Source organism: Thermobia domestica, chromosome 8, assembly GCF_964235325.1.
Source record: "Thermobia domestica chromosome 8, izTheDome1.hap1.1, whole genome shotgun sequence".
NCBI lineage: Eukaryota > Metazoa > Arthropoda > Insecta > Zygentoma > Lepismatidae > Thermobia > Thermobia domestica.
The window spans coordinates 18,166,022-18,185,731 of NC_137461.1; the positions used below are offsets into that span (position 1 = coordinate 18,166,022).

The following is a 19,710-nucleotide window of genomic DNA, read 5'->3' on the forward strand; positions in this document are numbered from 1 at the left end:
TCAAAATCATAATAAAACATACCGCCTCTGCTTTTCTTCCACTTCGAACACTATCATAGTTTGTGATTTTACTCGCTTTAGCCGGAATTACCAAAATTTCAAAGTTTGAGCAAGCTTTTATGTTGTTGTTTTAGTATTTACATCTTCCGCAATCTTAGAGAGGCCGGGAAACATTTTCATTTATTCAACTCATAACTTCCTGCGCTTACCGTTTGATACCTTTTCCACTTTGTTGTGATATTTAAAAAATAAAAAATAAAACTAGTCTTTACATGCACTATTGTAGATAACTATTCTATCAGGCTTTGTTCCGATATTGACAAACTAAACACAACAACACATTGAGCAAGGATATGTGATAAAATATATCTAAAACACACAATCACGTAACAGTTTCAACACAACATCAGACTTTCACTCCTCTTAGTGTGATGCAGGAAAAGGAGTAAAAGTCTGATGAAGACACAGTTATTGTGCTGAAACTGTTACGTGATTGTGTGTTTTAGGTATATTTTATCACATACCCTTTCTCAGTGTGTTGTTGTGTTTATCGTAGATTATGTAAGGATTTAATAAATCAACACTAATACTGGCGGGAAAGTAGAAATATTTGAGACCTACATCGGTATAATATGTACGGATAAGAATGAAAACTTAAAATTTAGTGCTTTTTGGTGAAAACATGTTTAGGTGGAGAAGCGTCTTTTTTGTGGAATAGGTTAGACATAAATTTCGAATTTGGAACACCAAAAGTCATGTAGTAACTTGAAAATATTGTTTCAGCACTCTGTAGAATTTGGTGGAGCACCAAACTTCGAGTCCTGTTGATTACATTCAAATACAATTATATTGACGTTACTGGAAAAGATGTTTTGAATGCGTATTTAGATATACCTTATTTATTTATCTATTGATTAAAGTCCCCCATAATTCCCATCTATATTACAATTTACATATGGATTCCCTGAGTACCCACTTGGACATCGACATACGGGGGCATGATTTTGCATTTCACAACGAGCACCCGTTCCACAAAGTTTATCGCAAGGATTGCGGCACTCGTTGTTATAACAGAGTTCCCCACTGGGGCAATCCGAGTTCCGCTTACATTCCTCTTGGACACAACCAATGAAAGGATCACCAACATATCCTGGTAGACATTTACATTCAAATTGTCGAAATTCAGCATTCTTGCCACATTTCTGACGTTCCTCAGGGTTAGAAACAGGTTTTCCTACAGAAGAAAGCGGTTGCTCAGTTCTGCAGATAACGAAAGGGTCTCCCACGAAGCCTATTGGACAAACACAGGTGGCTTTGTGATTATTATTCACCTGACAGTGAGCTCTATATCCACAAGGATTCGGGAAACAAACGTCCATACACTTATTGCCCTGACATTTGTGGCTAATTGGACACTCGGAATCACTGTAATGGAACAGAAATACTCAATTAATACTTATTACACACACTATTACACTTACATATGAATGGGAGCTAAATTTACTCGTTGAGTACCATTGATTGAATAGTCTTTGTTAGTCAAATCGAATTAAAAGATCATCCTAACCTTGAAGTTACGTATTCGTTTGTTTGAACTACTGGTGCAGCCAATGGGCTCAGGAATCTCGATCCTCCAAGATAAAATTATTTAGTTCATATTTGAATAAATTAGGAAGTTTTCTTCTCATCATCTCTCCTAAAACAAACATACAAACAAACAAATTGACCCTGAGTGGATACTAGTATGAATCAAATGGTCACAAAGAAAAATTGAACATTAAATATATAGAGTTTCTCAAAAGTCCCCTGACATAGAGTAACTGTTATTATCAGAGTTACAAGAAAATGTAAGAGAGAAAATCGTCTCCAAATATAATGTTTTCATTCTAAAGTGAAGGATTTTTTAAAATCGGAAAAGCAGTTTGGACTGTGCACTCTTTATGCGCCCAATGTTAAATGAAAATGCAACGTTGCCATTGCAGGGAGGGAAGGACGGGACGGGAGATTAGACAAATTTTCTAATGTAAGAGTATGGTGAATGGGGAAATGTTTCAAATGGGGATTGGCCATCGACACGTTAGTATTAACAGACAGTAACTTCATTGACTTATGTTGTGGATCCAGGTAAATGGCAACGTTGCATTTTCATTTAACACTGGGCGCATGAAGAATATACAACCCAAACGGCTCGTTAGATTTTTTTTAAAAAAAAATCCTTCATTTTAGATTGAAATCATTATATTTGGAGACGGTTTCCCCTCTTACATTTTGTTCTAACTCTGATAACAACAGAGTTATCCTATGTTAGGAGACTTTTGAGACACCATGTATATTTTGAAAGATTTGGTGAAAGGAGAATACAGGAAGAAAGAGAAAAACTCCGAGAAAACCTAGGGACACGATGTTGTGCATCACAAACTCCAGCGATAGAACCAGAGATCCCCAGCACTATAGAGTTGAGCGTGAGCCACTACACCCTCACACTGTACATTAATGTTTCGTTGCTCAATTGATTCACAATTACTGAGATCAAAAACCAATTAGTACATACTAAATTTGGTTTTAGAACATGAGTGTAGCGTTAGTTCGATTCTTATCTTCGTTAAATTTGAATAACTATGTCGAAAATTATATAAAAGAAAATTATTTTACTTGTGACATCCGAGGATACATTCACCACTTGCTCCATTTTGTGCCTGGAAATTTCCTGTTATACAATGGCACAATGCATCTCCAGAGGAAGTAATCAAGCATTCAGTATTTAGTCCACAAGGATTAGGCGAACATGGATTCAACACTGAAAAAAGATGTAAAAAAAATACTGAATACTTCAAAGGCAAGCTCTTTTAAAAATGATTTCTTTCTCTTAGGAAATTAAACGCAAAATCCCAAAAGTAAATTTAAAAATGTACCTATTACATCTAAATGTTCTGTTATCTTTTTTGTAGATTATAAGTTGAAAGTTTCGAAGCAATAACGAAATATTGAAAGATATATATATATATATATATATATATATATATATATATATATATATATATATATATATATATATATATATATATATATATATATATATATATACACTTTGGTACAAAGTGACATTTTTCTCAGTTCTGTAAAATGTTGCCCAATATCGGATAGTAAGAGGTCTCAATATCGGACGGAAATTAAATGAGAAGGATTTAAGGAAATTCCACAACTGGAGAAGACTGTGCATTATTTTAATTATATTACATGGTGTAAATATATACAAAACGTAAAGTGCAAAACATGTAGATGTAACTAAACGTTGTTCTATAAAATAAACTACTTTCTAAATATATCCATATGTAAATTTATCTTAACTAAAAATTGTTCTACAAAATTGTAGACGTTTACAACATGTAGATTTACTTTGAATTAAACATTGTTCTATCAATCAGACAACTTTCTAAATATGCAGATTTGCTGGTACTAAAACATTGTTCAACAAAAGGAGCTACTTTCTAATGATGTAGATTTATTTGTAACTAAACATTGTTCTACTCATCTGTAGTAGGATCTACCAAGAAGTTAAATTATTGGCAATAATCACAAACAAAGGATTTCCACGTTTTTGAATCAGTGCCTGAACATAGCTCGTGTACCCATTTAAGGCATTGCATACATCGTATCCATAGTTCACCTCCTTTTTCAAGTTTATGCGGCTGTGAAGAAAACATTGAAGGTTTTGGATGCCTTGAGGAACCCCATTTTCTTTCCCTTGACGGCAGCAACAGCCAGGAGCATAATCCCACTTCTTCCTTCGATCGATTTTTGTCATATGTAATACTAACCGAAGAATGACATCAGCAATACCGTTCCCTAATATCTAATATCCGATATTTGGAACCTCTGTACTATCCGATATTTGGCAACGTAAGTCGTGTGGCAACTTTCAACTATATACATTACGTAAACAGAAACGAACTACCAAAACATCATGTAATTTAAAACTACTCTTCTTAGCCTATATTATAAGTGTAGCATGAATATGATTAGGTTATCTTTATGGACGACATAACGCAATCACTGTAGTACTGCAAATATTTCATAAGGTCAAAATCACAAAACACTTCACCACACAAATAAACATGTTACGAGAGATATCATAACTTAAGTGTGTAATGGCCCACCTATTGTTGTGCAGTTACGATAATGGCCGCTAGGCTGCAGCATCTCACACGGAATATTTCTCGGTATCCGATTTAGGAAACTATCCGATATTCGGCACCTTGATCTTACTATACGAAAATAAAGATTTAAGAAACACGTTTGGTGCGAAAAATAAGTGGATTTAGTCAGGGGTAAAAGTGAGGAGAAATGCGGGGATACGCCATTACACACCTCCAAAAAAAACTATCTATGGCACCCCCTACTTCGTGAAAAATTACAATGGGCAAGGATAGACACGACGGACGGAGTCACATCAGGCGCCCCCGTACCTTTTCAGATCAACTTTTACCCCTGAATTTAGTAATTTGCCTAATGTATGGAACTTCTCAATAGGTAGATGAAGATAAGTGTGTGATATTGCAACCTACCGCTTTCCTTGGGTGCTGGCTCCCGAAGAACTCCCTAAGAAAACAGCTGACAACAATTCTGGTCCAGGCTCATACTCTGTTTGGGCGCAGATTGATAATATTGAAATATGACCAGTGATTTGACATGAGCCACGTTGGTGCTTTTGAGACTCAGGTTGTATTATACTTACTTTTGCGTATGCACACGCATACGTATACGCAACAGGGCCGCGGTGGCTCAGTGGTAGAGCGTTCACCTCTGGTGCTTGGGGTCCCGGGTTCGATCCCAGCCCCCGCCAAGTGAACTTTGTGGTGGACAAACATCGCGTGCGTGGGTTTTCTCGGGGTTCTCCCGTTTCCTCCCACTTTCTTCATTCCACCATTTCATTCATTACTCATCATCACCGTCTCCTTTAGCCTAACCGGCATAATCGTGGGACGTAAAACTCAAAGATTTCATTTCATTTTTTACATATACGCAACAGGCAAGCCGTCTGCTCGCAGGACTCCACACACACATGAATGAAGACGATGATATTCACTTAGGTAAATTCCTATTTATTAAGTATAGATATATGTGGGTACGGAGCGGAATAATATATATATATATATATATATATATATATATATATATATATATATATATATATATATATATATATATATATATATATATATATATTAACAACCCACAAAATTCTCACTTTACAGAGCTAAATGCTCAAACAGAAGAAATTGCACTGAGGCAATCGAATGAACGAAACGAAGAATAAAACACTTAATCCTGCGTGATAAAGGTAGATATGCACACACTAGGTACGAACACTAGAAACAGCCCTGGTTTGGATATCATTTGCACTATAAATTTGCTATTAGCACTAAGATATGACTTTCACTTCGTGATAATGGCGAGGGGAATGGGGAAATACAATTGAAGAAATTTTTTGACTTCACAAGGATGTTACATGCCCAGAAGGTATTTGTTGGTCCTTTTGCTTCACATCCTGTAGATTAACGTCGCACCACCAAGTTCTTCATACTATCACTTCATACATTGTCTTGCACTGTCTCTCTCTACGACAAACTTTTTGCTAACCCTCCACTTACACCAACTGTTATTGCTAACTCCCTGCTTCCACTCACGCTCGGGAACAACCCGTCTGCTTACTTAGGGTTGACAATGCACTATGTAAAATAATAAAGAAATGGAAAGCTTTTCTGCATTCATACACAATGCCAATGGGTCGATGTTATAATAAAGAACACTGGCAACATTTGATTTGTTCCAGTGAGAGTGAAGCTTGGAAATAAAAGTTGAAAAAAGTGTAGCAGTCTTAACTAATAAATTCTTCCCATGGTTATAGATTTTTATGCACTACTGTTATACATAAAACAGTTCAGTGAAAAGAAGCGAACGATGGTAATTGTGTGTATGAGTCATTCCACCTACGACTCCTGCAGGATGTGAACACTTGTTCTCACGGCAAGAAGGATGACGTAATATGAGTGCGTGAGAACACGACAAACACAATATCATTCACACACAATATCAACTTCGTATCCAAAAAATTCCCAGTCTTAATAAATGTTATTATAAAAAAGTATATGCGGAACAGTCATGGAGACGAAGACTATAAGTTGGAAACTATTTTATGGAAAGAGAAAAATAAGTTTGCTGCGACGAAACACGCTGGCCAGACGATAAGCGTTGCATTGAAAAACAACAAGTTCTTTGTTCTATCGTGAGAAACGATAACAACTGAAGAACACCTGCATACAACAGAAGGAGTTGAAATTCTCACCAGAAAGAAAAATAGCTGTTCGTTTCTGTGAGTAAAATTTAAAAAGAAATACACTCGTCGTTCAAAAACAGTTTTGTGGCCGGGCAGACGGTCACAATATACAGGGTTTTTCGAAACAACACCGACAATGTTTAGGAGGTGATTCCTGACACCAAGATAAGACAAAAATTATAGACCAATCTGGGTGCAAAAATGCTTCCTTTTGGAGTTATACGCTACCAAAAACATTGAAAGATGAACTTTAAAGTTTCATAGCTCCAAAACTATGGGAGCTACCGTAGTAGGGTCAAGACTTCACTTAGGAAGTAGTATATGTCCTATCCAAATATCCACATTTCAGAATCCTGCGGGACTATCGCAACAATTTTTATAGAGGTAGTTAGTGAGTACTTCAAATTATATGCCGGTAGCCAAACTCTACCTATAAAAATTGTTGTGTGAGTACCTTAGGATTCTGAAACATGGCTTTTTGGATAGAGCACATATTAGTTCCTAAGTAAAGTCTTGACCCGACTACGATAGGTCCAAGGGCGCCGATTTCTCTGTAACTTTGGGGGGCTCAATCAGATGTGGGGTTGTATGTTCATAGAAAAATACATATAACAATACATATAAAAGTACAAATTTATAAAAAATACATGGGGCCCAGATGAGCTTTCGGGGGGCGATTCACCCGGTCCCCCAGGATCGGCTCCCTTGGGTAGGTCCCTTAGTTTTGGAGCTATGGGCCTTTAAAGTTCAATTTTTCTTGTTTCTGGCAGCCTATTACTCCGAAAGGAAGCATTTGTACACCCAAGTTGGTCTATACTTTTTGCTTTATCTTGGTGACAGGAATCACCTTCCGAACGTTGTCGGTGTTGTTTTGAAACACCCTGTATACAGCAGAATTTTATTGGAATTTAGGTTCCAATGAGAAAGTTTAGTTTCCATGATGAGTAACCCCTTGCGGTCTAGATGTCATTTTCCTATGTGCGTGCTGTAATACCGGTTTCATTTACTGTTAAAGGACTGCCTAGACAATTAGATAGGGCATAGTTATTGTATGCGCTTGAGGAGAGCATTCACATTAGCGACAAAAGCAGTTATTTGCATTGTGGAACATTTGGACTGAAAAATGGAAATTCTGGTGTCCTAAAGGGATTTTATGCTGTTTCAGGTTCGCAACACTGACCGGAGATCAAAGATTTTTTTTTTCGTTTCCCGATCTCAAAGTTGCTAAGTGTTTATTATCAAAGCAAACACATGTGTGTTGTAATTGAATGCTCCTTAGGCCTGCCATCTACTGAGACAACACTTTTTTTGGTCTTTTCTGTCAGTAAGGTGCTGCCACCGAAGGAGAAATAGTAGAACTAAGTCTTGCCTTGCGTCCACTAACAAATTTCATCATCTCCAGGATTAAAACGGCCCTTAATAAGGGATACGTTTCCATGATATCCACATAGATGTCACTGATATGCAAGCGGTTAATATTAGGAATCAATAAACCATTGTGTTAATAAAATTTGTTGTCGTACCCTGTATTGAAATAGTAGTTAAAACTTATCATTATCATTATAAATACTAGTTGTTACGACGAAGTCTTTGGTCAGCTGTATACCATAAGTCTAGGTTAAGGCTGTGCTTAATTAAAACACCATGAAGATATTGGAAAGAAGAGTTGAAAGCAGGATATGACAAGAAACGACCGTTGGAGAGGAATAGTTTTGTTTCATGCGAGGGGCAACTGATGCAATCTTTACGGTGAAGCAGCTGATGGAACGATATAAGGAAATGCAAGCGGGAGTTACATTTCATTTTCATAAACTTGAAAAAGGCATGCGACTGAGTTGATGGACTTGATTTTGAGTTTAACGTCCCTTTCAGCAGCGAGGCTATATGGGACGGGACCTACTGACTAACGTGGAATCCGAACTACATGAACTCCCGCCGGGAATCGAAGGCATACGACAGAGTGCCGAGACAAGAACTATGGTGATGCATAAGAGAGAAGGAGGTTTTTGAAAAATATGTATGGTTGGTAAGGGACATGTACGAAGAAGCAGAGACTCACGTGAAAAGTAGTGTGAGTATGAAAAAACGGTTTACTGTTGAAGTGATCTGCATCAGCGATCAGTTCTTTGCCCGTATTTGTTCAATTTGGTAATGGATGTGTTGGCAAGAGAGGTGAAAAGTAGAGAACTATGGAGTATTCTATTCCCAAATCATGTTATACGCGAAAGATAAGGCAGAGGTGAAACTGGAAGAATGGAGAAAGGCGTTGAAAGAGAGACATACATGTGGATAAGCTTTCTACAAAGTTAAATGCATCGAGGCTAAGGGAGACTTTAACAATGTGATGCATGATAATAGTGGAATGGAGGAAGTGGGAGGAAAATAGAGAACCCCGAGAAAATTCACGCACACAGTATTTGTCCATCACCTTCAAAATAAACGGTTAAAGTGAGAGAAGTAAAGTAGAGAAGCTGCAGTAGGTGAAGGGTTCGATTTGGCTCAGTTCAACAGCAGATAGCTGAACAGAAACTACAAGATAAAATAATAGCTTTAACACTCTTCTCTTGAATCACCAAGCTAATGCCGGTGATTTCCCGTCTGTGCATATCAAGACTTCGTTTGATACATATTGTCTCTGCAGTAACCTAAATAGTTATGGCTTTTACTTACCTGCTAAATCAACCACACCTTGATATGTGGCCAAGACAACGCATATGACCTCGAATTTTATTTGACATTTCATTGAAGAGGTCAGTCCTGCAAGGAGAGAAGAGTAATATAAGAGCAACGGATCATCTTCACTTATTTTGTTCGCCCTTATGCAATACCAAGGTTATTAGTGATGGGACCTACTAATAACATGGAATCCGTACCACAATATGGTCCCCTTGAATCCGATGGAGTTAGATGTGCACAGAGCATCACGGAAGATTAAGACTTACAGTATAGGTCGATGCATATCACACTATGGTATCTCGCAACTACGATAGCTGAATTACTGGAACACAGTCTGTAGTTCCTTCTGCAGTCTTGTTGTTGTTGTACATTTGTTCGTTTCTCTGTACAAACCGCATAATTTCTCAACTTTAGAGGCTCATATCTCCTTTATTTGGCAACACTGATAAGGCATTTTTTGCTTATTTTCTTTCACATTTTGTGCCAATTGTTTAATACCTTAAAATAGTATACATTCAATTTGAAAAACTATAAGTTTGTATTGGTATGGCAACACTGCTTGTGTGACACTACTATTGTGTTCTTGGTTACATGTCCCCCTCCCGTATGTATCAGGTTACCTGCATACATTTTTCATTTTCTGCCTTTTTCTGGCGTTCCATATATATATCTAGCTGTAACGGTTTGCATACATCCCTTGTCAGTGGTACAGCTCTTCCCTTTGGTGCGTGGGGTTTTTGGTTCGATCCCCACCCAAGTACGTTTGTGGAGGACAACATTCTGTCCGTGGATTTTGTCGGGTACTCCCGTCTCCTTCCACATTTTCATTTCACTAATTATTCCATGATCATTCACTTGCCTTAATCATCCATCTCCCTTGACCTAAAATGCATAAACGTAGGACGTTAAACTAAACGATTGCATTTCATTTTTCTTTACTGCTTTAAACCAGCGTTTATTATGTTTCTCTTTGCTTTCGTTTGGTTGAAAAAGCACGCTCGTACGTAATGCATCTGCAAGTTGGAATCAACTGCTATGGACTAAATGATGCTAATAACAAATGCAAGTGATTTATGAATGAAAGAATTTGTGGAACAAAATAAAGAGGTAAAAAATGTGAGAAAGTCGGGAAAAAATAATACATGAATACAAAGTTGTCCATTATAAACTATGGTAGACATTTTAAAAAAATCACGCACTAGACATTTTAATGGCAGACGGTTAATCTCTGGATGATGTGTACTTCTATCTAACGTAACTTCTGCTACCTTTGTTTCAACATGAAATGGAACTGGTCTACTGTCACATTTCACCCACCACTTATCGAGCTACGGCCGTTTGGCCTAAGTTTTGGACCATCTCCGCTAGATACACCCAGCCCGTATTTCCTCAATGTGAACGATTAATTCTAGTGCACGTACTGCATAGTTAAGATATGTCCCGCAACCTTAATATACAATTGAGATCCCTATTATCTAAGAGAGTGGTATATTCCCACTGCTCTGCCAGACCGAAGTCCTGAGTGCCTACCAGTTACGTACTGGTGAAGGCGGCCTTTCTAGCGAGTGAAGGCATCTCATGTTCTGCAGACATGGTGCCCGAGCGTTGTGAGGGAAGCTCACCTCCCCCTCATGCTTGCCGTTGCCCAGATTCCTGAAATAAGCTCACATAGGATACCGAATCCCACGATTTGACCACTGCTCGGCTAATTCCAGGATCCCCGAGGGGGCTTACTCATTCCCGGCCGTACCTACCTCTATCGTTCAATAGCCACTGCTTTCCGCGTAGAGGTACCACATACACGTCGAGATACTGTGTGAAGCCGAGTGCCCTCTGCTTCATCTGCATATCAAAATGCAGATGTGTGCACATTTCCCTATTAAAATGGTAATTGTTGTGAATAAATTAATTGCTTTTTAATTAGCTTGAATTTGCATATTGTATAATAATTATGAGAATATTGGGTAAACACAGAGCAGAATACGGTAGTATTAATATTCTTTTGATATTTATTTTATTCATGTATGTACATTATTCGTAGGTTTATTAATGTCATTAGGTATTCGAGTGCATCTCATTAACGGGAAGTAGGATGTAAATAACCACATGTATCATCGTATTTGAATATTCTACATATGAGAATATTGGAAGAAAATATATTATATTTAGTTACTTCGTATAACGAAGTCTTGGATTTCACGATGCCGAGAGAGCAAGAACAAAGATTTTTTCTTGGCGACAGCTTTCTGCGCTGAAAGTCTGTTGAAAATTGTTGGCTACTGTGAGGGAGAAGAAATGCCTAGGGTGAACATGGAAGGAAAGGAATAATGGTATAGGAAGTGTGTAGGAAACTTCCTCTGTAAATCATCCCTAGCTGAAAACATTGAGGGAGCGACGCACTCTACGCTTTGTGTAAAATATCATAAAATTTTTAGCATCGATATGATGGTTTTTCGATTTCTATACGTGTGCTTTTCCCACCTTTTAAAAGAATATCTCACCTCTCGAGCTCGAAGCGTCACTAGGCGGTGACAGTTGACGGTCAGCCGACGGACCTTTTTCTACTTTTCCCGAGATGCATTGCTTGTTTGAAATTGTGTATTTTATTTTGACTATTTTCATGTATAATTTACTAATACTATCGTATTACGCTCACAAGTTCTTGGAAAGTCCGCTAAAATTCATAATTTGATTTGTTATCGTGTTTCCCTATGTCCAAGACATTTAGATCTTGTGTTTATTTTCAAAATTGGCTAACATAAACAGATGTTCCTTCTCTTTCTTTCTTGGGAAGATGGCAGCCTGAACTAGCAGAAACTTATGGGCATGCCATGGAAAATTGATTCCCTACTGCAAAAATACTGAGTGTCATCTGTATATCTATGTATAATTATGTTCTGTGTATCTTATCATATCTTTATGTACGTCTAATCATGGTTTTCCATGTTGTAAATAGTTATTATCAACAAAATAAGTGTTTGTTTACATGGTTGCTGCTCTGGACAGCTGTTTTGTCCAAAAACTTTCAAAACTGCCGCTTGGTGCAGTGGGGGAAGCACCTGTCACGTGTGTGTGGTGAAGTGCTGTGCAGTTCTGCCGTTCCTTGTCTTTGTGGCTGCACAGACCACCCAAGTTTTAGCCTCCGGCTACATATTTTTCCTGCAACATTTCTTAGAAGAGCGAGTCGCTGGTTTTCCAGGAAGAAGCCGAAGTATGCAGGGAAAATGTGACAGTTCTCAAGTTAGTTGTTTTTAGAACCCAGGACGGTGAGCACGTCAGCTCCCAGGTGTCCTGTGACTTAAGTATATAATAGTTTATATACCGTGTTTCGGTGTGTGAGTGTAAGAGATATTCAGTAAGTGATTGCTACTCAACACTAGTTTATTATGTGAGATATATATATATATATATATATATATATATATATATATATATATATATATATATATATATATATATATATATAGAAGTTGACAAGGAAAACCATGCTACAATTGTACTCGTTCTCACACACGCCATTATTTGACATTACATTGTCATATTCGTTCATTGTGTCAAAACTTTGGCTATAATGGCCATGTATCAGCTGGAATTAGAAGTATAACGCAGTGGAAGTAACTTTCAAATAGTGCATCTCACCTACCGTTTGATCTTGTTTTGTAAAGATCTAAGGTTGTACAAACCTATCTCACCAGAGCTATTTGCGTGTCCCAGTTAATGGACAGGGCTCTCCTGAACTTTTAAAAGGAGACCAAAGGAGATCATGTTTTATCTGTGCGGTTAAACACCCCTGTGCAGTGTTTGACCACTATGACGTCAAATCATTTGACTTCTGCTACTACTACCAGAAACTGTTCCGGTTTTCATGAAATAGACGACAAAATGATCTACTAGGATCCCGTACTGTGGTTTTATCATCATAGAAACACTCCACGTCCCTTCGAGTGCAGAGACTCTCAAGAGAAGTGGACAGTTATTCTTCGCCTCACGAAAATGGAACTGTGCGAAGAAATCTGATTGTTTTAACACTTCCTCTGTTCCTCATATTATAATATAGACTGTAAGAGACTATAAACTCTTTACCAATGAGGAGAAATATTCTTTTTGTTTTATTGCTTTAAATTGTTGAGCTCGTTGAAGTCTCCAGTGTTTATCGTTTAAAATATATAAATTATCAAATCCGTGTTATTAATACCAAGTGTTGATATAATTATATAAAGAGTGATATATAATATTTAATTCAGTGTGTTCAGTGGTGCACCATCAAAGTAATTATCTATTCAAATATCATTAAAGAAAGTGTGCTGTTGTTAAAATGCATTCAGTGTGTGTTACTGTGAAGTAATCTGCCATATCAGCCTGGATAATAAAATCGTATCACCTACCATTAGCGAGAGGGTTTCTATTTTCCTGCTTGGTGAGTACTCAAATTGCTAATTTCAGATGTTTTCTTTGCAGGATGGCGAGTTAAGGAAACATTTAATCCCTTGACTCTAGTATTCTGACCACCTTCCTGGTTGGGGCTCAGAGAGGCTTCGCCCCATGGAACCAAACTACCCAGCTATGAGTGTAAAGGGTAAACAAACAGGCTGCTACCTGTTCATTTTAATTTTTGTTTGTTTGTTTGTTAACCTTGTTGAATTTCAATATCCTTTACAAGTAGCTTCAGAGACCATAGCTGAAGGTAACATAAAACCCTGAGATATTTATTTGTTTAAAACCCTGAGATATTACTTTAGTTTATTTTAGTTTTTCTCATGCTCATTAAGGTAATAAGAGTGGTAGTGGCGGCTCCAGAAGGAGGTCACCTTTGACTCCAAGTAGGGATATTTAAATTAGTTTTGGATTCCCTCGTCACTCCATCACCTTTTCAGTGGAAGTACACGTTTGTACTATTTCCACAATAACGCTGTGTCCTACCTTTCAAGGGCATTCCACAATATATGTGACACCCATCAGCGGGACGTTCACAAAGAAGTGGCCCACCAGCGTGGGGAGTTCACAATAATGCCATATCTCATCCCGAATCCAATGGTATATGTTAAGACAGCATTTGAGTTTGATTCCAGTCTCTTATCCTGTAGAGCTTCTTCCCTTTTACTGGGATCAGAAACCTTTACCCAGATACCTAGCACTGGTGCATTTCCCCAATCACCGTTCGGTCCCCCTCCAGGCAGTAAACTGGCATCCCAACCAATACGGGACTTTCTCTGATTACGGCAGAGGTACACTATACATTACCAGAGCTTATGACTGATGTAAACTGTCTGTCTTTTAAGACCTGGCCATTTGAGATAGATGGTTCCCTGGTAGGCTCATCCCATCAATACGGGGCCTCCTCTCTTTTACGTGTTGAGGTACCATGAATGAATTGAGATACTCGGTATCTCCACTCGGACCCAACAGTACGTGTAGAACATAATTTGGGAAAAGAACCTTGACCACCGCTATCTCCTGGTGGAAAATGAGATATGGACAGTAATCTTTAAAGTCACCCTTAACAATGGAGTTTTTAATGGGTTGATCCTATACATGTAGTCGGACTAAATAATCGGTCTGGATATCGCTCTATCTATTGAAAAAAAAACTTCAAAAATTCACTTTCGTATAAGCGAAGTAACGGACATACGTACTTACTAACATTACAATTATATAAGGCCACTATGCTCTAAGATCGAACCACGTAGTCTTCGCACCAAAGGTGACCACAAAGCTAAAGGCTCACTGTTTTTCCTATTTTCTATTATAGAATATTTACATAAATTAGTAATCATTTGATTTAGTACTTACCGTAGAACTCTACGTGTTTCCGAATTCCTAACGAGTGTTTTCTTCCGTCTCAGTTATTGTATTATTACCTTATTTACAACAAAAAAAGAACTAAATTGTAATGAGATCTATCTTTTTCTAAGATTTCGTTGATATTTTCAACACTAATGATTCTAATCATATCAGAAGAAAAATGGTGCAATCAGTGAACAACAGATTAAAGATCTCTCGTTATCACAAATTGCTCCCAAAAAGTGTTTCCTCTATTAGGATCTCCCAAGTGAAAAAAAAAAAAAAAAAAAAAGACAGAGAAATAAGTTGTAAAAAAATACTTTATCAAAAAATGTCAGTCAGTAAACACATTTTAGTTATAACTTTCATGGTATTTAAGACAGAGTTACTAAACGTCTTGTCTTTTCCCGGACATGTTTTGCTTTTGTCTTCTTGGTAAATGCGTCCTTGGGGGGAGGGAAGGGGGAGTGTTGTTTAAAACATTAGTAATATTTTCAGGTTGTTGAAGAAAAATGACCAAACCAAGGTTATTTATGACAAGTAATCTCGTAAATTATCTTTTTCTTTTTTTGGTTTGATTTGTGTTTAGCGTCCCTTTCAACACTGAATCTATATAGCAGAGGTGGATCTACAACTTAACATGGAATGCAAACTACATGAGCTCCCACTGGGAATCGAACCCGGGTCTTAAGGGTCTTCACTACAGAAAAATTAAACTACCACTAATTTTAGCGTTTTTCTGTAATATCTTTGAAACAAATAAAAATATTCAAAAAGCAAAAACGTAGTGAACTAGACAATTGGATTCCGCATGTGATACCATTATCACAATTCATCTATCTGCTTTCGATTTGCAACTGTAGATAGATTTAGCAATTTTTGCGGATTCTGTAAATAGCGGCATACCAAAAGCAGATAGGTGAATTGTGGTAAAGGTATCACATGCAAAATCGTATTGTCTAGTTCACTACGTTTCTGCTTTTCGAATATTTTTATTTGTTTTGAAGGTATTACAGAAAAACTCTAAAATTAGCGGTAGTTTAATTTCGCTAGTGAAGACCCTTAATCTGCTAAAAAAAAAAAAAAAAAAAACTTGCGCAAGTGCCGAATAAAATCAGCCACGTGTTTAAAGCGACTAATAGTCTTGTTGAGTTCTGAGGTTGGTACAGCTAAATTATGACATGTGACTCACGTGTACCGTCTTTCTGTATGAGCTGTTTTGAGATGAAATGAAATCTCTCAGTTTAACGTCCCTCGGTTATGCCTTTTATTCTAAAGGAGACAATGATTAAGACAACTGAATAATATGGAAGTATTGGTGGAATGATAATGTAGGAGGAAACGATAGTGGTTCCAGAAAATTACGGGCACTATGTCCACCGCCGGGGATCGTACCAAGGATTACACACACCAGATGTAAACACTCTACCACTTCGCGTCCTATGTACTGTTTTCATCACTCATGATCAGAGGTAGTTTTCAGAGAAATCACACTGGTAAATATTAGATTTTTTTTTTTTTTTTTTTTTTTTTTTTGCTACAAGCCTAATGTCCTAACTCTTTGTTTCTTCCCTTAGGTTCAAGCGATAAATTCTAATTTTTGCTTATTATACTTGTCTGAAGAGAGGCTACTGTTCATGATTCTTCCTAATTGCAAGTGATAACCCATTATTTTAGATTTGGAAACAAGTAATAACGAGATTTGTTAATGTTGATTGATACAATAACGTAGGCACGCAACCCCAAATTTTTAGTTGGGAGGAGTCCAAAAAGTTTGGGGTGGGTCCAACACTACAAGCCACTACATCTATGTAGTATTGAACGGGTATTATTCTGCACCCTAAAACGACGATAAGTAATTGTAAAATACTTCCACAGAAAATGATAGAATCCGATTTCTTTTAAAGAGAAAAAGTACAGATGAAGTGTAAGATCAAATTTTCATAATTTCTCTGTTAAATAATTATAGTTTTATTGAAAAAATGTACAACTGTATGTTGAGTTAGGAAGTTTGGGGGGGGGGGGTCCGGAACCTTTGGTTCCCTGTGGGTGCAGCCCTGCAGTAAGGAACATGTAGACTACAAGATCTCTTCACTCTGACTTCACACATTTTTCTGCAGAATATTTCGCATTACCTTATCCAGTCTTTATTTATTTATTTTTTTCTATTTCATCAGACAGAGCATTGCAATCCTGTATATCTAAACTACAGGACTTGGTTAACCACCGCATCTCTTGCATCATGGTTAGGGAATTCTTCACGCTGTTACTCAATGTAAATGCAATGAAAAGAAAATCCACGCCTTGTCATACTTATTGTGGTTATCAAAATAACAAGAAACCATAACCTCGAGTAAAGAAAAAGATAAACGTATGTTTAAACTCATATATACGGTGAAGTATTAGCTGCATGGAAGCGGTAAACATTTACCAAAAGAAAAGTGTTAAGAAAATTTTCTGGAGATATGGATGAATAAGAGACCTATTTACTTATATGTGTGAGGTAAACTTGGTACACATATACGACTGTTCTAAGAAAAAAGTGTTCCAGGTACGCATGCACAAGGCGGAAAAAGTCCGATAAAGTATCCAAGATAAAGCAGGGGTGCCCACAAAGGGGGGCTATGTCGCAAACTGCGTCATTGAAGTATTTGGGGGGGTTAAAATCTATATAAATATGTTTGAGGGGGTGTAAAAATTAATCGATAAGATTTTTTTTTTCATGGAAGAACACCTACGGATAGACAATTGAAGGGGGTGCGTCATGGACATGACGGGGGGGGGGGTACCACTAGATAAAGTAACATTGCTTCTCTTTGTTCAGGTATGTTGCCGAAAATAATCATAACAAAATGGACTATGGAACAAAATAACTCGAGTACATTTTAGGTTAACGTACTGAAAATAAAGTAATGCTTGATTCATCCTATAGCTGTTAATCTTTTGCTTCTTAGGGAATAATTATACATGTGAGGATTTTTGTGTGCATATTTTGTTAGTTATATGCATTTCTGTTAAATTTTGTAAAGGTTTCTCACAACAATAATACAGCTTGAATTTAAAGTATTATAATGCATGTAAGTGCATGTTTCAAAGGTTAATACACATACGCATATTAATGCTTAAGAACATATTCAACATATCGTCGCATGAGAACAAGACGGACGTAACTCCATTTTCGTAGGTTTACAGGCGAGAGAACAAAAACATTATTTTGTTAGAAACGTGTGTTTTTAATAAGATGGTAATTGAGCTACATTACAACAGATGATCGACAAGGAGAACAGATGGTGTTACGTTCCATTTACACCAAGTGGGGCTTTCAAAATTATGTTCAAACATGAAGAAAAAGAAAACAGCATTTTTGGAGTTACGTTCCTCTGGTTCTCACGTGACGATATGCATATAGCTTGCAATAAATCCAGTTTTAGTTTACGTTTTCAATACATTTAAATGTTTATGCAACAGAATGGCTTTTTGCTTAAGATGGAAGAATGACTAGTTTATGGAGAACCAATAATGTTAACAACCGATCAGCGGAGTATTAACGCTTACAATTGCCAAAACGTTAAGAGAAATCTGGTAATGATAAAGACTCATTCCAATATCGCGTCGAAATCAATTCAAAAGCAAGAGACGCGAGGAATGATGCTCATTGAATGCTTAGTTCTCAACAGCCTGACAAACATCTTGGCATTTGAAGGCGGCGCTCCAAGTTCCCTTTAAATATTGCTAGCAAATGAGAGGCCAACGGCATTGCCATGTTTATTTTGTACACATCCACGTCTATCCCCTGCCACCTGATCGCGCTGTAGTTCATCTGCTTAGTCATAGACACACCCCTTTACCACTTGCAACGTCGCGCCAGAGATTGCGTTTTATTCGTTTAGCTGAAATGCCAAGATGTTTGTCACAGGCTAGTGGTAAATTCGGTCGCTCTGTAGGGAAAAAAAATGACGGATGTTATTGCCAGAAACTCTGACTAGGAAACAATTGAAGGAATGGAAAAATACCTTCAACGGTTTAATTTCAACTTAGCAGAAAATATAGATACTAAACTTGCTCCCTCTATAAATATTGTACAGTATCATCTGTTGATGTTAAGAGGCCATTTTCTGGCTACAAACGTCACAAACTGAAACTAAAAAATATGTAAACTGTAAATACTATACAAATAAATTCTGAAGGAAAGTCCCTAAAAGATAAAATACACTTTCGATGGTATATTTCACCTACAAAACTTTGTCACAATTTTGCTGCATGTTTGAAAATGGTTTTCTTTATTGCTTTGTTAGTGCATATGAAGTGCATATATTTTAACGCATTTTACAGCATTGTTGCAGCATATTTCATGAATTTTAAGTTTCATAAAAATCCTATGTTTAGTAAAAATATCTTCAGACGAAGGTTTTCAAACTAATGCTATAGATACAGACGTCATCATAGACTCTACCTGTCAATTGTGACTTTGATTTGAGGGAATTTGAAAAATGCTGAAACCGTTCTTCAGTTAAAATCTTGCAAGAAGATATGTAAATTGTTAAACCTTTAATTGAAGGATGTTTAAGATTAAAGCTTGACTTAATGGTAAGGCTATTATGTCTAAAATTGTTAGAATTCGTGCCATGTTTTTTTTCTATTTCATTTAACTACTAACCATGAAGAAAGGAAGCCACTTATAATACTAATCAACGATCTAGTTTTCCCAGGACCGAATTAAGATCCTTAAGGGTCTAAGCACTTAAAAGATTTTAGTGCCCTCATATATATGTAATTCAAAGAGTGAACAGTAATAAACCATAAAATAAAATATTATTTATGGAAATTATTCAAAACTTACAGTAAGATGGAGAATATTGTTTATTTATTTATTTTTTTTTTTACATAGGACTACTTCTACTTTATTCATATTTGAA

The 19,710-nt window shown here is 36.9% G+C and overlaps 1 protein-coding gene across 2 annotated transcripts; it reads right to left on the minus strand.

Moving 5' to 3' along the window:
• Nucleotides 1–883: 883 nt before the first annotated feature.
• LOC145692732 (uncharacterized) lies at nt 884–14,959 on the minus strand. 2 transcript variants are annotated; one of them, XM_081768163.1, is made up of 4 exons: nt 14,804–14,959; nt 9,008–9,094; nt 2,653–2,797; nt 884–1,425 (listed from the first exon to the last, which is right to left on the minus strand). In XM_081768163.1, the coding sequence occupies exons 2-4, from the start codon at nt 9,078–9,080 to the stop codon at nt 915–917; spliced, it is 729 nt and encodes a 242-aa protein (XP_081624289.1). In that variant the 5' UTR covers nt 9,081–9,094; nt 14,804–14,959; the 3' UTR covers nt 884–914. The 2 variants fall into 2 exon arrangements, with proteins under 2 accessions (XP_081624289.1, XP_081624290.1); XM_081768164.1 differs by lacking the exon at nt 14,804–14,959 and adding an exon at nt 14,651–14,728.
• Nucleotides 14,960–19,710: the final 4,751 nt, after the last annotated feature.

Coding starts and splice junctions, on each gene's coding strand:
- LOC145692732 (XM_081768163.1), bottom strand. CDS start 9,080: ATGAAATGTCAAATAAAATTCGAGGTCATATGCGTTGTCTTGGCCACA. Junction 2,798..9,007: donor AGGTGTGGTTGATTTAGCAG/GTAAGTAAAAGC, acceptor ATCTTTTTTCAG/TGTTGAATCCATGTTCGCCT. Junction 1,426..2,652: donor TGTATCCTCGGATGTCACAA/GTAAAATAATTT, acceptor GTTCCATTACAG/TGATTCCGAGTGTCCAATTA.